We start from the raw sequence: 17,811 nt of genomic DNA on the forward strand, positions 1-17,811 counted from the left end.
GGATCAGTCAGTGACACCTTTTCTGAAGCCACTACTTCAAATCACAGTATTAACTCATTGGCATCATCAAGCGAGACTCCATATGTGACTACTGAAATCACTCAACTCATCTTATTCCTGTGTTCTTTTTTGGAAAGGTTTACTTTACAGTAGCGGAGCAGTGTACTAAATAAACAAGGAAGTATGAGTGAAGTAAGAGAAGCAACAGTATATTATGCCTGCACTATTGTTTGCACTGGTTATTGACTATTGTGACAGACCCAGACCAGTGGGGTACAGGAGTCTGGTAGAGGGCAAATATACTGGTCCCTGGATGAGTAGTTTTCTGTTCCCGGAGTGACCAGAGAAGGGGCTGCACTAGAGTAATCAGGAACCTGCTAGAACCAGTTAAGGCAGGCAGGCTAATTACAACACCTGGAGCCAATTATGAAGGAGCTGCTAGAATCAATTAAGGCAGGCTAATCAGGGCACCTGGATTTTAAAAGGAGCTCACTTCAGTTTGTGGTGGGAATGTGAGGAGCTGGGAGCAAGAGGGGCAAGGAGCTGAGAGTGAGAGGGTGTGCTGCTGGAGGACCGAGGAGCACAAGCGTTATCAGACACCAGGAGGAAGGTCCTGTGGTGAGAATAAGGAAGGTGTTTGGAGGAGGCCATGGGGAAGTAGCCCAGGGAATTGTAGCTGTCATGCAGCTGTTACAGGAGGCACTATAGACAGCTGCAGTCCACAGGGCCCTGGGCTGGAACCCGGAGTAGAGGGCGGGCCCGGGTTCCCCCCAAACCTCCCAATTGACCTGGACTGTGGGTTCTTCCAGAGGGGAAGGTCTCTGGGCTGTTCCCCAACCCACATGGTGAATCTCTGCGGCAAGAAAATCCGCCAATAAGCGCAGGACCCACCAAGATAGAGGAGGAACTTTGTCACACCATCTCATAAGAAAAGTGACCGCAGAAGGCAAATGAGGAATTGTATGGATCTATGATAAAGCACAATAGGGTGACATTGTTTTTGTTGATGATATTGTCCTGCTTAGTTCAATACATTGTTTAATGGAAGAAAAGCCCAGATTTGGGTTAATACAGCAAAATAAATTGGTTTATTCATCAACAAGGGGAAGACGTAATATATGGCTATCAGTGTCCCCAAAGTACCCATTAAAGAGGACAAAGAAACTCTACAAGAGGTAAGCTACATGATTCAGGCAAATCACATTGTTTCAAGAAAGAGCAATGCATGACATTTAGCAAGCAGTTTCAAAATATCAAAATCAGTCAGACACCTCTATGGACTGTGTAACCGTGCCTTCGTGGGTCACAACTGAGAATATCAAATTCAGGACAAACTGCTGAAAAATAGGGCAGATACACCCCAAAACTAGAGGTTATTTTCCTATGAGAGATACCAAACCAGCAACAAAAGTAAACTTCTATTTCATCACACTGGCTAACAAGAAGTCAGAACAGCAGTTTCCTTAGGCATTCCAGTCCTTGTATCACCACCAAAAACACTAGACTTAGAGATGAGTGATTCTTTAAAACCAATTTCATCAAATAAAAGGTTCCTCTGATCCCAAAGGAGCAGACACACATGCAGGTCAATATACAACTCAGATCTTACCCAATAATCATGCTGTTACCAATCCTTTAGTATCTAAAATCTAAAGGTTTATTTATAAAAAGAAAGAAAGGGGAGAGTTAAAATTGGTTAAAGGAATCAAATATATACAACATTTGCAAAGTTCTTGGATCAGGCTTGTAGCAGTGATGGAATAAACTGCTGGCTTAAGTCAAGTCTCTGGTTGCTTCCAAATCATTGGAAGATCTTCAGTTCCTTGGTTAGAATGCTCCCATTAGTATAAGTTCATAGTCCAGAGGCTGGAGCAGGAAAGAGACAAAATGGAGATGTTTCCAGCGCCTTTTATAGCTTCTGCCATGTGGAGGGAAACCCATTGTTTCAAACAAAGCACTGGGCATAACTAATGGAAAATCACAGGTGACAAGATGGTGTTTGGAGTCACATGGGCAAGTCGCATGTCCATGCATAATTCCACTTAGTCACAGTAGAAGTCATTACCTATACCTCAAACAGCACGTTCACAGGAAAGTCCATGCAGGGTAGGTGGGCGTCTTCCATTGTGAGTTAAATGTTCCTTGATGAGCCACTTAATTTGAATAGTCTCTTCAAGATGTGCAGACTAAATACCTTATAACATTTGAAATCCAGGTATAGAGCCAATACTCATAATTTCAAATACAAAAATGATACATGCATACTAATAGCATAATCATAACTGTCAAATCATACCCTTTTTATAACACCTTACTTGATACATTTTGTACAAGATTTGTTGCAATTATATAACAGCGGTAGCAACAATGATCTGCATGGTCATAGTTTAATCAGATAACGTCACAGACTGCAGATCAGTCTGTCATTTTCTAGATTCAGATGGTACAATACAGGACTTGCATGGGAGTATCTGAGGACAGAATGTAATCTGATTTTATCAGTAAAACATTGCTTTCTAAGGACAAAGTTATGCCTATTGAGTCTAAGCTCTGTGTCTGAGTGATGAGAGGTGTGTCAGGGGTTGGCTGGCGATACTCCGGGGTGTGATGCTACTGGCGAGAGTTAAAGGGGCCACTTCCCCTAGCGACAATATCAGGGGAAGCACTGCCTAGAGGTGATAGACCAAGAAGCCGCTTCGCCTAGCAGCAAGAGTGGGGAGGATAGGAGAACTAGGCCAGTCCTACTCGCAGGGCCCTTCAAAACAAGGTACCCTGTTTCGCCAATATGGGGTTGATATAGCCATCACCAGGTGCTGGCCCCATTCAGGCTCGTAGACATCTTAGTGGGGTAGGGCAGGAGAGCTAGGGGTGGGACAGGATTGCACTGTGTACTCTGGAGTACAGCTATTACTGCTCCAACAATAAGCATCTTGTGTCTCCTTTTACATGTGCTTGTGACTGTACTTTATGCTAGGGCATGGGTCTCATTATCCCTTCCAACCGAAATACTGAGCATCAGAAGGTAAGTTGTTTTCCTAGTCTAGTTCTCAAGGGAATGGTAGGCTGGAATTCTGCCTACTTGCTTTTACTCAGCATTATTGTCAGGTTTCAGAGTAACAGCCGTGTTAGTCTGTATCCGCAAAAAGAAGAACAGGAGTACTTGTGGCACCTTAGAGACTAACAAATTTATTAGAGCATAAGCTTTCGTGGACTACAGCCCACTTCTTCGGATGCATCCGAAGAAGTGGGCTGTAGTCCACGAAAGCTTATGCTCTAATAAATTTGTTAGTCTCTAAGGTGCCACAAGTACTCCTGTTCTTCTTTTTTCAGCATTATTGTATGGCACATTGCACATTGTTTGTGCTTAAATAATGATGATAATGGTCAAAAGATCCAAGTTCATCCAACAAACACCTCCAGGTTTTTCTGACAATCCTCTTGTCCCACTCTCACAAAAAACAAAAAAAATCTTCCCTGATCAGTATAACTTTTATAAATTCCTTTTCTGTGAGAAGATTTTCAATAGAGTGATAGCACTTGATATATTAATATGAATATTTTTAAAAGAGATAGAAACAGACTGTATCCATGTAATCAGTACGTATCACATAAGTGTTGCAGACAGTCAATGTTATTTTGACACGACTTTGTCAGTGTGAGATTTGTGGGCAGCACTGTCCTGGCATCCTTCTTAACCCTATTAAACAATCAACAAGGAAGTCTGCTAATATTTCTAGGTGAGGCATGCACCATCTAACCATTCCACTACTACTGTCTATAAATATGTCTTTTATTTATTGTGGCAAGTGGCCCTTTTGCTAAGGAGGGCTTGGATGTCACTTCCATCTGAGCCCACTATGATGTCGTGTCATCCTGAAGTGGTCTCTTGAATGACATGAGGCATTGGTTCCTTGCTTAGGGATGGAGAGAACTGTCTAAGTTGACAAAAAACTTATGAAGTTTGGGAAGAGGGATACAATTAAAATATGTACAATTTTATATCTTTTTTTTTTTGTTTCTGTGTTTTTTCTGAAGTACACATTGACTATATGTGATTTCCCTTCAATCCAGCCATTATTAGTTGGTGAATTTCTTGTAGGCAATCAAGGGAAAGGTGGAATTTGAAGGAATTTGAAAAAAGAAAGGGCTTACGGATCAGTTTGAAGTAGGTTATTCCATTTGTAGGGGGGAGTATGGAATAAAATATGGAAATAGTAATGGGAGAAATTAATAAGTAGGTGGTCAAGGCCAGTATTATTGGTAGAGTGCAGAAGGTAAGAGGTGACTGACCATCTTTATGTATCTGCTCTTTCTTGCTGAGAATTCTGAAGAGCCTGGAAGTAGAGGACAAGAGATTGAGCTTGATGTTATGGAAAAGGAGTTGGAAGATTTGGAGGATGTTGGACAGGGGAAGAGGGAACACAATCAGAAAGATGAGGAAGGAAATTTATCTTAGTAGCTGTGTTTTGAATACATTTAAGAGAGGGGAATGAAGGTATCAGTGAAGCCAGAGAGGGGGAGGTAATAGAAATCAAGACTGGAGATAAGGACCTTTGACATGTTTTAGCTATGTTGATAGAAAGAAAAGACTGGATATCAGAAATGCTGTGGTGGATGGAGCAGCATTTTTGGACAATTTTTGATCTTGATGTGTGGTTCAAGGACAGGGATCCAATTTGGCCAGGTCAATAAGCTAACACTCTTTTTTTAAATTTTAGATTCTGGCATTTTTCCTGCATAATCTGTTTTGATTTAAAAATATAAATAAGGGCTTTTCCACATGAACAGTTAGTCCACTTTGAAACAGGACTAGATCAAAGCATGCTAATGAATTGTTAATGAGTATCAGCAGGGTCCACACAGATAGTGTGCAGCAGGTGATTGTGGGGTAAATTCTCTCCACAACTAGCCATGAATTAGATATTAATGTAGACAAGCCCTAAGTCTCTCAGCATTATAATTATGAAAATAAATCTTCAAAATGTGATCTGCGTGCAGTCGACACTCTGAAACAACAGCTCTAAGAAGTATGAACTGATCCATTCGTTTCTCTGGTGTGGTGACTCAGCTGCCCTCTGATGATAATTTAAATTAGCTATTACATTGCTAATCAAAACATATTAAAAAATAAAAAAGAGAGAGAGTGGAATGATTATATTATGAAGATCCGCACAATCTGCTGTGAATGGCGTCTCAGTTTGATGGCAAATGGATGGCACTTGGGAGAGTTTCACCACTTTTTTCTCTAATCTCACCCCTGGAACCAAAAGGCAACAAAGGAGGAGCATTTCCCAAGGGAGTATCTTGAGTCCCACTGAAAGTAAGCCAACTTTTCAGAGCCCGGTAGGACAGCCAAGCCCCGTTCCCATCCCAACAAGATATTGCCTCCCTTTCCCAGATCAGCAGGGGTCTATGCTCCTGTGGTGATGGGTATGGGGCTAGGTAGCTTCCTCCCTGGTTATTCTGGCTGCTGCTCACTTTTCTGGAGACTGTCTACAGATTTGGGCAAACATCATGCATTGTTAACACTGTAAGTCAAGCTTTTAAGCTTTTCTCCACTACCATGAAGGCTAGAAATATATATGTATTTTAAAAATGAAAGCTGATAGTTTGATGCCATCATGTAACTCTGTGAGCCAGGGACTTAATCATGTGCTTATTGTGTCTATGCGATAATCTGAGCTTTCCTCTGGGCATCTCAAATTCCATTTATAGGGAGACAATCCTGAGAAGACAATCAGAATCCAGGAGAGCACATGTGATAATATTTTGAATATCTGGACAAACTATAGTGAGTAGCATTTCAAGTGAGAAGAGATTAGAGTACCACTACATTTTACTTTCCATTTCAAGCCCAGGTCAAGGGAAAGAGCTTGGAAGATTACTTGCAGGCTAATGAGATCTGATATTGTGATATAGTGGTAACAACAGAGAATGTAGGGATGGTGAGGAATTTGGAGGTAAGAGCAAAAGTTCACTGTGGATTCATGTTTAGTTTAAACGGATGGCAAGACATCCAGGAAGAAATGTCAGAGAGACAGGTTGAGATATGAGGTCAAATTGATGGGGTCAGATCAGGAACATAAATAAAGATTTGTGAATCATCTACATAAATATTGTAATTGATGCCTTGTGAGCAAATCACAGAAAGATCAGCCAGAGGGAGCAAAGGTAGAAGAGGAGGCAAGGATGGAATTCTGTTGGGATCTTTACTGCGAGGGGTGGAGGAGGATCTATCAAAAGAGACTGAAGAAACAACCAGAGAACCAGAAGAAGACAGAGTTACAAAAGCTGTGGAAGGACAAGATGTTGAGACAGAGAATACTATTGTGTCAAAAGCAGCAGAGAGGTCCAGGAGAACGAAGATAGAATAGAGGCCCTGAGACTTTGTCACAACATGTTTTTTAAATACTTTAATTAGAACAGTGTCCAGTGAAGAAGAGAGTGGGGGACAAACCAGGTTGGAATGGTTCTAATATAGGTTAGGAAGAGATGGTGCATTCAGTGGCTTTGAAAATGAGGGGACGAAGGTCAATAGGGCAGTCGTCGTAAAGGAGTGGTTCTCAACCTATTTACCATTGTGGGCTGCATATGCAGGTCTCTCCGTGTTATGTGGGCCGCATCCACACAATATAGATACTAACTGTATGGCCCTGAGGATGTCACATGGGCTGCAGCTGTGTGCTAATTGGGCCGCCGGTTGAGAACCACCGTCGTAGAGATAATTGGGGTCAAAAGATGTGTTTTGTTTTTTCTAAAGATGGTGAGATAAACATGCTTAATTTGTGATAGGAATGATCTAAAGGAGATCAAAGTCTCGAGAGTAAGGATGAGAAGTCAGGAGGTGGCAGGGAATCAAAAGTACTTATTTGGTATTTATTATAATGTTAGTATTGTTTTAATACTTCAAATCTTCAGTGCTTATTTTTACTGTGCCAGGCCTGTTCAAATACCCACTATTTTATTTGAAATCTTAATGAAAATATTAAAACAAGGATCACTTGCAATCAGCTCTAGTATTCTCTTATTCTGTCCTTTTTTTTTTTTTTTTTTTTTTTTGTAGAAAAGTGACAATAATGGAAGACCCTGATCAGAACATTCATCTGAAAAACCTGTCTCTTCAGCAAGCAACCAACGAGGAGGAAGCACTGAACCTTCTTTTTTTGGGAGACACTAATAGGATGATTGCAGAGGTAAGAATCAAGCTTACTGGTACAAATTTTATCTTAAAATAGTTATAAATATTCTCATATAACAACTGCTTAACCAGTGCAGGGGGCTGACATGAAATGGTGGCTTCTTTTTTAATAGATGTCCATTGTGAAAATGGAATAAGCATGTTTCCATTTTCTGCACTTATGTTTTTCACTTTGTGAAGAGCTTTCAAATGTTTGTACTTTGTTTTTCTAAAGAGTATTTATTCGTTTCACTGTTTCAGAAATACCATAATACTGTCTTTCTCTGTGCAGTTGGTACCTCACAGTCCAGTAAATATGTGACTCTGATTGGTTGTCAGCTATGTAATAATTTATCATTGCAATTAAAACATAAATGCAGCCTTTTTGAATAAAAGCACATAGACTGACTTTTGGATATTATGTGTGTCCCACATGTATGCACATAAAAAGATCTGAACAGTCATCATTTTATATGGCACTGTTAAAACTTCTTCCAGACATAACAGCTTGCATTTGAAGTGGTTACAGTAACAGCTAACAGTCCCTGTATTTTTTCCCCAAATAATATGCATGTGTGGTGTGTATTACTTGGGAAAAGAAACAAACACTGGTATATGCTATGTTTAAAATGAAATCTTCAGTTTTTCTTTCGTATTCAGTAGTTGAAAACGAAATGTAGACATAAAAGGCATATTATAGTAGCAGGGCATTGTCAACCCCTGAAATTATGAGATGTCTTCTCTGCTTCCTAGCAGCATGCTCAATACAGCTATTTGCATCTTAGAAGGTTATAATTTATTCAAGGGGTCTGTTCTGAAAAGACATCTTAGAATGTCAGAAAGGTACACAGTAAGTTAGCGAGGAGAAAAATAGAGAGAACATGTTTCACATCAGGAAACCTTTCAAATATATGAAAAAAATACAAGGTAGCCTTTGGCCCCCATTGACTGATATGTACATACCCACAGACTTAGAAAGGAACACTTAAATCCATAATGCGTTCATTCAAGAAGCTGACACTTTTGACTACAGCTGTGAGAATACCTTCTTTCTGGAATTCGTTATAACATTGAAAAACATAGGAGGATCACTCTTCATAATAATGGCAAATAAGGGTTCTAGTCTTTTGGCACCTGAAAAGCAAAATATTTGGGCTGTTTTTTTATCACATATTTTGGCTTCTGTAAAACATTATGCTCTGGCCATTTTAAGTGTGTGTGTGTGTGTGTGTGTGTGTGTGTGTGTGTGTGTGTGTGTACCTGACTGTCAGAAGTAAATTTCTGAGAAGGGAGAGCTTACTGCGGGAAGGGGAAAGGACTTGGTAACCTAGTTTAAAAAAATGATTACTAACTTCACATTTACAGAGAAAATTCAGAAGCTACTATGGTAACCAGAAAACATTTGCAAAACATAGTCCCAAGACCTGGTATACAAAATCAAGTTTTCCTTAGGGTTTATTTTCATGTACTCTAGTTGTAGCCAGCATTTTCAGGAAAAGTTATTAAGAAAAGATACATACTTGTTAGTCCAGAACATTAAAAACAATCCCCAAACCTCTACAGATATCCTTCATTCAACTTAGTGTTTTCTTAAAGCTAGTAATGAGAACTGCATGTTAATTAGTGTTCTTGATCTCATAATTTTAAATGAAAAAGATGAACTGCTCAGAATTACTTGGAAAAATGCTAGCTGTGACTGAACCCTCTGCTGGTTGAAATTACAAGAAGTATCTTCATGTTACTTGCCGTACTACATATGGGAAGCACAATTTTCAAACTTGAATTCCTTAATAAGATGTCCACATCTTTCAATGGCTTCTTTTTATCCACACTTAGAAATATCAAGGACAATTTACTTGCACCTAAGTGATGATCTTCATGTCTAAATGCAAGATTTTGATATCCTGTTAAGGTACCCAGGTTTGAAAATCGGGCTATCTATGTTACTTGATGTAATAAACTGTGTTGCTTACTCTTTAATTTTAAAGGGGTGGTTTGATTGACTCATTTGTTTATTCATAATCTTTCATTCATCATTGTGAAATTTATACATTGCTTTACAAACAGTATAAGACATGTTCCCTACCCCAGTATGCTTACAGTCTGATCAAGACAAGACTCTGGGCAGCAGTTCAGGGAATGGCGCCTGTGTGGAAATTATTTGTGAAGGGAGCAAGATAGAAAGCATTCATGGAAGAACTGGTTCTCTGGAAGAATTTGAAGAAAAGAGAGGATGTGTCGTGGAAAGGTTGTGGTAAAGTGCTCCAAGTGTAAGGGCAGCTGGAAGCCCAGAGGAGAAGAATGAGTGTAGCACAGGAGTGAGAAAAAAGAATAAAAGGAAATCAAAACAGAGAGGTAGGCATAAGCAAGATTGTTTACAACTCTGATGGTGAGGACAGAATTCTAATTTGATAGAGTAAGAGACTGGAAGCTAGTAAAGGTGTTCAAGGAGAAGGATAACTTGTTCTTAGTGATGGGAGGGGGAAATGACTTTAGTAGTGGTATTTTGAGAGTCTGGAAGGAGAACTTATAGTAATCAAGGTAAGAGAATTAATCAAGCTATGGCAAAGGCTATTAGTAGTGGGGATGGAAATGAGGGTGGGTATATTTTCGGTGATATTAAAGAGGAAGAATCATGAGGACTTACTAGGAGACTTCCTTTAGGGGAAGTAGTATGGACAAGGGTTTATGATGACACTAATGTTGCAACCCTCGGGAACAGAAAGATAGTGGTCTTATCAGTGGTGATAGGGGATGTGGTGAAGAAGGATTAGGAGGAAGGTTGAGTTCAGTTTTGTTGAGAATGAGGCAGGACATTCTACCCCTAGAGAGAGGGGTAATGTTGGTGGTTGAGAATTAGGTTGGTCATTGGCATAAAAATAGTAGGTGATGCCATGGGGGCAGAAGATGTTGCCGAGAGAGAAAATATAGACAAAACATTCAGGCTTACAACTGAGTGAGACAGGTGAAGATAAGAAATCACCAAAGGTCATGATGAAGGAGCTAATAATGAAGTTTCACGATAACTATAAAGACATAGAGTCATGGAAGCCAAGAGAGGGGAGAAAGCAAAAGAGGAATCAAGGAGGATACAATTATGAGAGTGTCCCTCTGATTTAGCTAGGAGAAGGGATGGGGATGAAGGAAAATTTCTCTACTTCTCTAATCTAGGGGATACAAGAACATACTGGAATCTAGAGGAAAAGAGGAGTTAAGTATCTTAATTATGGATACGTCTACACAACAAAGAAAAACCTGCAGTTGGCCCATGCCAGCCAATTCAGACTCATGGGGCTCTGGCTGCAAGGCTATTTTATTGGCTGTGTGGTCTTCCAAGCTCTAGGAGCCTGCGGGATAAGAAGGTCCCAGAGCTCCCTCACCAGTGGCTGCATAGAGAAGAAAATTGATATTTGATTATGAATTCAAATTATGGTCCCTGAGTGGTGCCATGAAATTTTTTAATTGAAGTGTTTGAACCGGTCCCATCTTCTCAGCTGCCCTCTTATTACTTCTCCTACCTTCCCAAGAGCAACTCTGATATGAGCTAGGAGAATGCTGGACAGCTGCTGTCCCTTCTCTACTGCAGCTGCCCAACAGCTCTCTTTAAGGCCTGCTGCAGCACCAAGATAGAGAGGAGAATAGTGTCTGCTTCCCTGACAGTCTGTGTAAGCCGTAGGAAGAGCAGAAGAGCTTGACAGTCTCTGCCAGAGTCTAGGGCAGTATCTGACAAAGGATGGCTCTCTTCCCACACACAGCAACCCAGGGTGCAGCCATGAGAAGAGAAACCAGTGCAACCAGTTATGGTTCTCTGATTCTCTGTCATAGTCTAGGTTAGAGCAACCTATGAGCTGCTCTAACGTGTGCCAACATGGTATATAGTCTCCAAAGTAATAGCCATAGCACAACATGCTCCAGCCATTCCGCCTACATACTGCTAGACACCCTCTGCACCCGGAGCTGTCGGGAGGGAAATGGAGGAACCATTTATGCCATCTCTATGCACAGGAAGTCCTTAGGTTAGCATAGAGAGCTGAAGGTTAAAGCATAGACCATTCTGGTCATTCCAGAGCAGTTCACCAGCCAAGCTGTAATGAATTCCATTTTCAGGCTCTCAGCCTGTCTCTCTGACTTCCTTCCTTAGTTCCCAGGTGAGTGAGCTCCCAGCTTCTTCCAGAAGTCAACTCTTATCCCCCCACATCACATCTCTCAGTCCTTTGTTCTCAAGCTGGGGTCTCTGCTCTGCTTCCCTCCTCCCTTTGGATAATTGGTTGCTAGGTTTCAGTGTCCTGGTGATTGGGCTTTCCATTGTCTTCTCATGTTTTCCATTGATATGAGTTGGCCTCAGCCAGTCCTTTTTAATGACCCATTCAGCCCACTGAGACAGCTAGGTGACACACACACATCTATGTCTCTTAGCCTGCCCTGAAAGCTAACTTAATGCTGTTTCCCCCACTGGGTAGCAATGCAAAATATAGGCATGCATAGGATTCATAAAAATATTACAAAAAATTCCCACTTCATGACACAAGTCTTGTGATATATTGTTGTTTTTCTTAAAGCCCTAGCTCCTCAAGTCATTAAAATATATGAGAATCTCACCTTACCTTTTTTAAATGAAAGTTTCTAGTTCATGTGGTTGTAGAAGAAAGATTGAAAATGTGTCCTAAATATGACATGAAGGTTTAAAAAAGATAAATAAAAGTATATAAAAACAAAAAAAAATCCATTATTTTTATTTTTAAAACTCTTAATTAAGCCAATAATATGATCTTTGGGGGAGGAGGGCATGGCTGAATAATTTCTAACCTCTTAAGGTCAGCAGTTCTTTGATTGCTGTTTTTAGACCTTTTTTGAAATAATATTTGTGGCCCTCAGGCTGAAAAGTTTAGACACAACTTGTCTATGTAGTTCTTTATTGGATTTTGTGTTCCTCTAAACTTAAAAAGACTAAGATAAAGTCAGTAACCTCCCAAGAGCATGCACAAGTTTTAGAAATCTCAAATCTTATTTTGTTAAGTTAGAGCAATATGCCTAAACACTGCAATTACAAATAAACCCAGCATTTGTTTTTCTCGAATGAAAAGTTAGTCCACTTTAATGAGGAAGGAAATGTTTCAAAACATGGTTTTATGACTCTAACTCTCAGTTGTTTGTACTTACAAAGTATTGTTCCATTACTTAACATGTTTGAGGCACCTATGCAGGCGGTGTAAACAGCAGGGGGTTGGCAATGTTCATATATGTTGTTTCAATAGAAAATAAAGCTTTTAAACATTTAAAGATGGCTGTGGGGACTTACTTGTGACATCCGTGTTAGACTCACTCCTCTTCTAGCTAATTTTATTGTCAATTAATACTCTCCTCTGGGCCACTACACTGTTGGGAGCACCATCTTTTGGGTGAGACATAAATATTGGACCCTGACACTTTATGATCAGTTGAGATTAAAGGGCACTTTTGGGAAGAATTGGCATGTTATCCCTGCACTGGCCACATTTCAAACTGAGTTATGACTTTCTACCTCCCTAAATTCCTCTTTGGCTGGCACGGAATGGCATTCATACGTCAAGCAGCCATGACTTCATTTCAACGAGTAGTAGAACAATTACTGTCACATACCTACTGTATTGAACAATCTTTAAAGTGTTTTATGATTTTTATGGATAAAGAGTGCTGTATAAATGTAAAGTTGAATAATAGTCTCATAGTGGAATAATAAAGATTTTGCATCAAGGTCTGACTGTTAAGTCTTATTCTGAATGAGGACACTAATACATGAAGTATGACAAGGTAATTTTTTTAAAGCGAAGTGAGGGCTTGCTTTAAAAATCAGAAACAAGTGAAAAATATATTTGGTCTCCTGATATCTTCATGTCAGATACCTAGAAAGACTCCTTTCAGTCTGCAGCTTCAAATATATCTCCTATATTTAATGGTAAATAAGTGACATTACCCAGACTTTTCTTACTGATGAACGTGTAGCCTAGATTTACTTATATTTGTTCACAATAATTCATTGCAAGGTTGCAATTCTACCTTCAATTGTTTAAGATCACTATTGCCAGTATAACTGCATACCTTGCCATATGTTGCTGCCGCATAAAATGGGTTTCTTTCCTATTTTAACTGTGGAGAAAATAACAATTTTTTGATGATGAAAAACATACATTCCTAGTGTGAAATCCTGGGTCCATTTAAGTCAATGACAAAACTCTCATTGCTTCAATAGACCCAGAATTTTACCCATAAGATCTATTTCTGATTTATACCAAAGCCATATTTGCATCCACTTTTAGGTTCTTTTCCACTGACAGAGTGGTGTATAGTAGCCTCAGTGAAAATGTAAATTAGGTCCCTAGGGCAGTGGTTCTCAAACTAGGGCCGCCGCTTATTCAGGGAAAGCCCCTGGCGGGCCGGGGTGGTTTGTTTACCTGCCGCATCCACAGGTTCAGCTGATCGCGGCTCCCACTGGCCACAGTTCGCCGCTTCAGGCCAATGGGAGCTGTGGGAAGTGGTGGCCAGCACGTCCCTCAGCCTGCTCTGCTTCCTGCAGCCCCATTAGCCTGGAGCAGCGAACCGTGGCCAGTGGGAGCCACGATCGGCTGAACCTGCTGTGTGGTAGGTAAACAAACCGCCCCGGTCCGCCAGGGGCTTTCCCTGAACAAGCGGCGGCCCTAGTTTGAGAACCACTGCCCTAGAGTCTGGAGTCACTTTTTGTCTTATGGTTGACATAATGATTTGAAGAATGGTAAGACATCACAGTCTGTGCAGATCCCAACCTTCATTAGTGAATCAGATACCTTATTTCAGTGATAATTCATTTTGTAAGTATATTTCGGCAAGTATAAGTATAAAGAGCAAGTTTTTGCTGGATTATACAAGGTGTGTGAGAAATCCAGTTCAACAATTTTCTTTTATACGAAGAGCACATGCCCACTGCTGATTTTACAACTGCAAAAGCTGTTGATTTGTATTAGGACAGTAAAATTCAAACATGTTGCTCTCCTGTAATATAACACAACAGCTTTTAGACCACCAGAGCATGACTTTAGATGAAGTAAATGGAGGTCAGGAGTTCCCAGCAAAAAGAGATTGAAATCACCTCATCACTCCCACTTTAGGGGACTTCATGGCCCAAACTGGGTACCACTGTAGTCCTTTGAGAAGGAGTATGGAACTGGACCTTCAGCATCATCTTGAGAATCGAGACTAATTGCCTCCAGTACAAAAGCCAGGATATCAACGTCTACCTCGACACCAGGTACTTCAGTACTGACTTCTTCAGCACTGATTCCTTTGTTATTAATCTCTACGGTACTGCCTTCCTTGACACCAACGGTGTCTATACTGATTATCTTGGCACCATCCACAATGGTACTGTCAACTCATTCAAGGAGGTTTATGGTAGCACTGTCCTCCATAGTGTGAATGTATATGGTACTGAGCGAGCTACAGGAGACACAAAAGGCATAGTCTCCACTGCTATCTATGGTGCTGAACATTTCTACAACATTGCCTACTGCTGCTGCAGTGCCAAGTCCCTGTTAGATGCTGGTCAAAGCTAATGGTGCCATGTATTCCCCCCTACTCCAGCAGTTCTCAAACTGTGAATTGGGACCCCAAAGTGGGTTGCAACCCCATTTTACTGGAGTCACTAGGGCTGGCGTTAGACTTGCTGGGGCCAGGGGCCGAAGCCAAAACCCAAGCCCCACTGTCTGGGGCCAAAGCATGTGGGCTTCAATCTTGAGCAGTAGGGCTCAGATTACAGGCCCCCTGCCCTGGGGCTGAAGCCCTTGGACGTTGGCTCCTCCCCACCCTGGGCAGTGGGGCTTTGATTTTGGCCCTCCCACCCAGCATGGCAGGGCTCAGGCAGGCTCAGGCTTTGGTTCACCCCTCCTGGGGTTGTGTAGCAATTTTTGTTGCCAGAAGGTGGTTGCGGGGGGGCGGGGGGGGATAGCTTAGTGGTTTGAGCATTGGCCTGCTAAACCCAGGGTTGTGAGTTTAATTCTTGAGGGGGTCATTTAGGGATCTGGGGCATAAATCTGTCTGGGGATTGGTCCTACTTTGAGCAGGGGGTTGGACTAGATGACCTCCTGAGGTCCCTTCCAACCTTCATATCTATGATTCTATGATTGATTCTAAGTACTCCTATTAGGATAGCATCTCCATTAGAGGAAAAGTGCTCTTTATCTTCATCTCATTCCTAACAAAGCAAAGAGGGATCACTTGTATATTCCACAAGGGTGACCTCTAAAAAGGCATCACGGGCATCTTACAGACCTAATTCATCTATGGGATACAGAGATAGGAAGATGTTCTGGTGCCCTCTCGTCCCCCTTCCTTACATGTAGCATGTAGCCATGGTCCTAGTGGAACCTATGGGGTTTGCCCCACACAAGACAAACAACATCTGTGCCACCTTCTAGGATGAGGACTCACTCTCCTGTGCATCCTCCCAGAAGGCTAGGGAGTCCCAGGTTGCAATCCATCAGTTTGAACAACCTAAGGAATTATCTAACGAGGAGCAACCTCAAACAGAAGAACAGATCATGCAGGCTGCTATCTCATCATCGTCCCTAGACAAGGCAGTGGCTCCATCTACACCATATCACTTGGAAGATCACAAGAGTTCCAGACGTGCACAGACCTATAGCTGATTCTCTAGAAATCCTGGCGGAGGTGATCCAAAAGGCTCTTCGACAATACTCCACACCATCATACCTAGTTGTCTGGCTTTACTCTTAAGTTTTGCTAGCTCTAACAAAGCCTCGTTTATCTGGCAGACTCCAATGACAGTGACACTGATTTCTGAGAAGGTGTATAAGAGGTTCCATGTACCATCCACCAACTCTAAGTATCTATATACTCATTCAGTACGTGACTTTCTGTTAGTGGCAGTGACTACTGAAAGTAACACAAAACAGCCAAAAATGATGGTGAAAGACAAGAGGAAATGTATCTTGATTTATTCAGCAGAATTAAGCACCAGCCAGCCTGCAATCTCAAATGATTAACTACCAGGCTTTTTCTGAACAACCATGAGTTTTCAGAGTTTATCAATAAACTCCTGCAAGAGAACAGGGAGAAATTTAAATCTTTGGTTTCTGAGGGACAAATGATAGCAAGAATATCCCCCCAGGCAATGCTAGATGCCCCTGAGACCAGATCCCATCCCTGGCAAGTTCCATTGTCCTGAGGAGAGCATCTTGGCTCCAATGTTCAGGTGAGGGAGGAGTGTGCATATGATGATGGAGGAACTTCCCCTTTTTGGGCCCAGATCTCTTTAGTGCAAAGACAGATGAGGCTCTTAATTCATTGAAGGACTCCCTAGCCACCCTTCATTTTCTTGGAGTATATACACCAGCTCCTAGATGAAAGTAAGGAAGACTACATCTTTTACTAGACAGAGACAGACAGACACTGAGTGCCTTTTTCCACCAAAGAGACTTGGAACCACCAAGGAAGCAAGGGTTGGAGGGGTGACCTTTTGCTTTTACATCATATTCATACCATGCTGCAACTATCTTGAGATAGTCATATTAATGGGAGAGGTGAGCGCTTCTTTTATTTTTGGGGAGAGGAGGGAGTCATGGAACCTGATAACATCAGACCACTGGGTTCTAGAAGTAATCTCAGTAGGATACGCTCAGTTATTCTGTACTTCATTCCTCTTCCCCATCCCTCTCATGAAAAAGTGTGATACCATGAATTGGACTCACTTCTTTCTCTCAGAGCTGTAGAACAAGTTCCATTGCAATACACAGGAAAATGTTTTTATTCCAATTACTTCCTAATACCAAATTCTTGCCTCAGCTATCATTTGAATAAAAAGTTCCATTTACCAGTTTTCTTCCTGGAACCGTATTCTAACCAAGGGGAGTCTAGGTTACATACTGTGGATGTCCTTCGTGCATTATCATTCTGTCTACGTAAGACCAAACCATTTAGAGTCTCCTCAAAACTCTTTGTTTAGTTTGCAGACAGATCAAAGAGCCAAGCTATTTCTACCCACAGGCTTCCAAAATGGGTGTTTAGCTGCATCAAGACTTGTTACATTCTAGCTACTTTAGATCCTTCAGTGCAGATTAGGACCCACTCCACTAGGACTTAGTTAGTTTCTGCACCTTTGTTGAGAAACATGCCCTTCTCAGAAATATGCAGTCTATACATTCATGAGACACTATTATCTGGGGTAAGTCCTTATATCTGATGCCTCTTTTGACAGAGCTGTACTTCAATCTTTAAGTAGACTCTGAGCCCCTACTTCCTTACATCAGGTCACTGCTTGTGAGTCATCAAGGGTGGAATATATTTGCACAAACAGTTGAAGAAGAAGAAACAGTTACTTACCTGATAGCAACTGTGGTTCTTTGAGATGTGTTGTCCATATATATTCCATGAGCTGGCCTTGTTCCGTACTACTATGAGGTCCTGTAACACCTGGATTCTAAATGGAACTAAGTGGTGGTTGACGCAGCACCACCCTTCATGACCTTGATGAGGAACACAAGGACACTTAGTGCATAGGCACAGCCCCAAGGAACATCGCTGGCCAGAAGATTCCAATCTCAAGCACATGGGGCGCATGTGCACTAAGAGTGGACTATAGATGGACAGCACATCTTGAAGAACCA

The 17,811-nt window shown here is 41.3% G+C and overlaps 1 protein-coding gene across 4 annotated transcripts in view; it reads left to right on the forward strand.

Moving 5' to 3' along the window:
• The window catches only part of KIF6 (kinesin family member 6), a 271,652-nt gene that overhangs the window by 48,516 nt on the left and 205,325 nt on the right, over positions 1 to 17,811 (forward strand). For all 4 annotated transcript variants that reach the window (XM_054024404.1, XM_054024405.1, XM_054024406.1 and 1 more), the window contains exon 6: positions 7,064 to 7,193. In XM_054024404.1, the coding sequence (XP_053880379.1) occupies positions 7,064 to 7,193 (130 nt within the window). The remainder of the gene's footprint in view (positions 1 to 7,063; positions 7,194 to 17,811) is intronic.

The sequence above is a fragment of the Malaclemys terrapin genome, chromosome 3 (genome assembly GCF_027887155.1).
Source record: "Malaclemys terrapin pileata isolate rMalTer1 chromosome 3, rMalTer1.hap1, whole genome shotgun sequence".
In the NCBI taxonomy this organism is placed as follows: domain Eukaryota; kingdom Metazoa; phylum Chordata; order Testudines; family Emydidae; genus Malaclemys; species Malaclemys terrapin.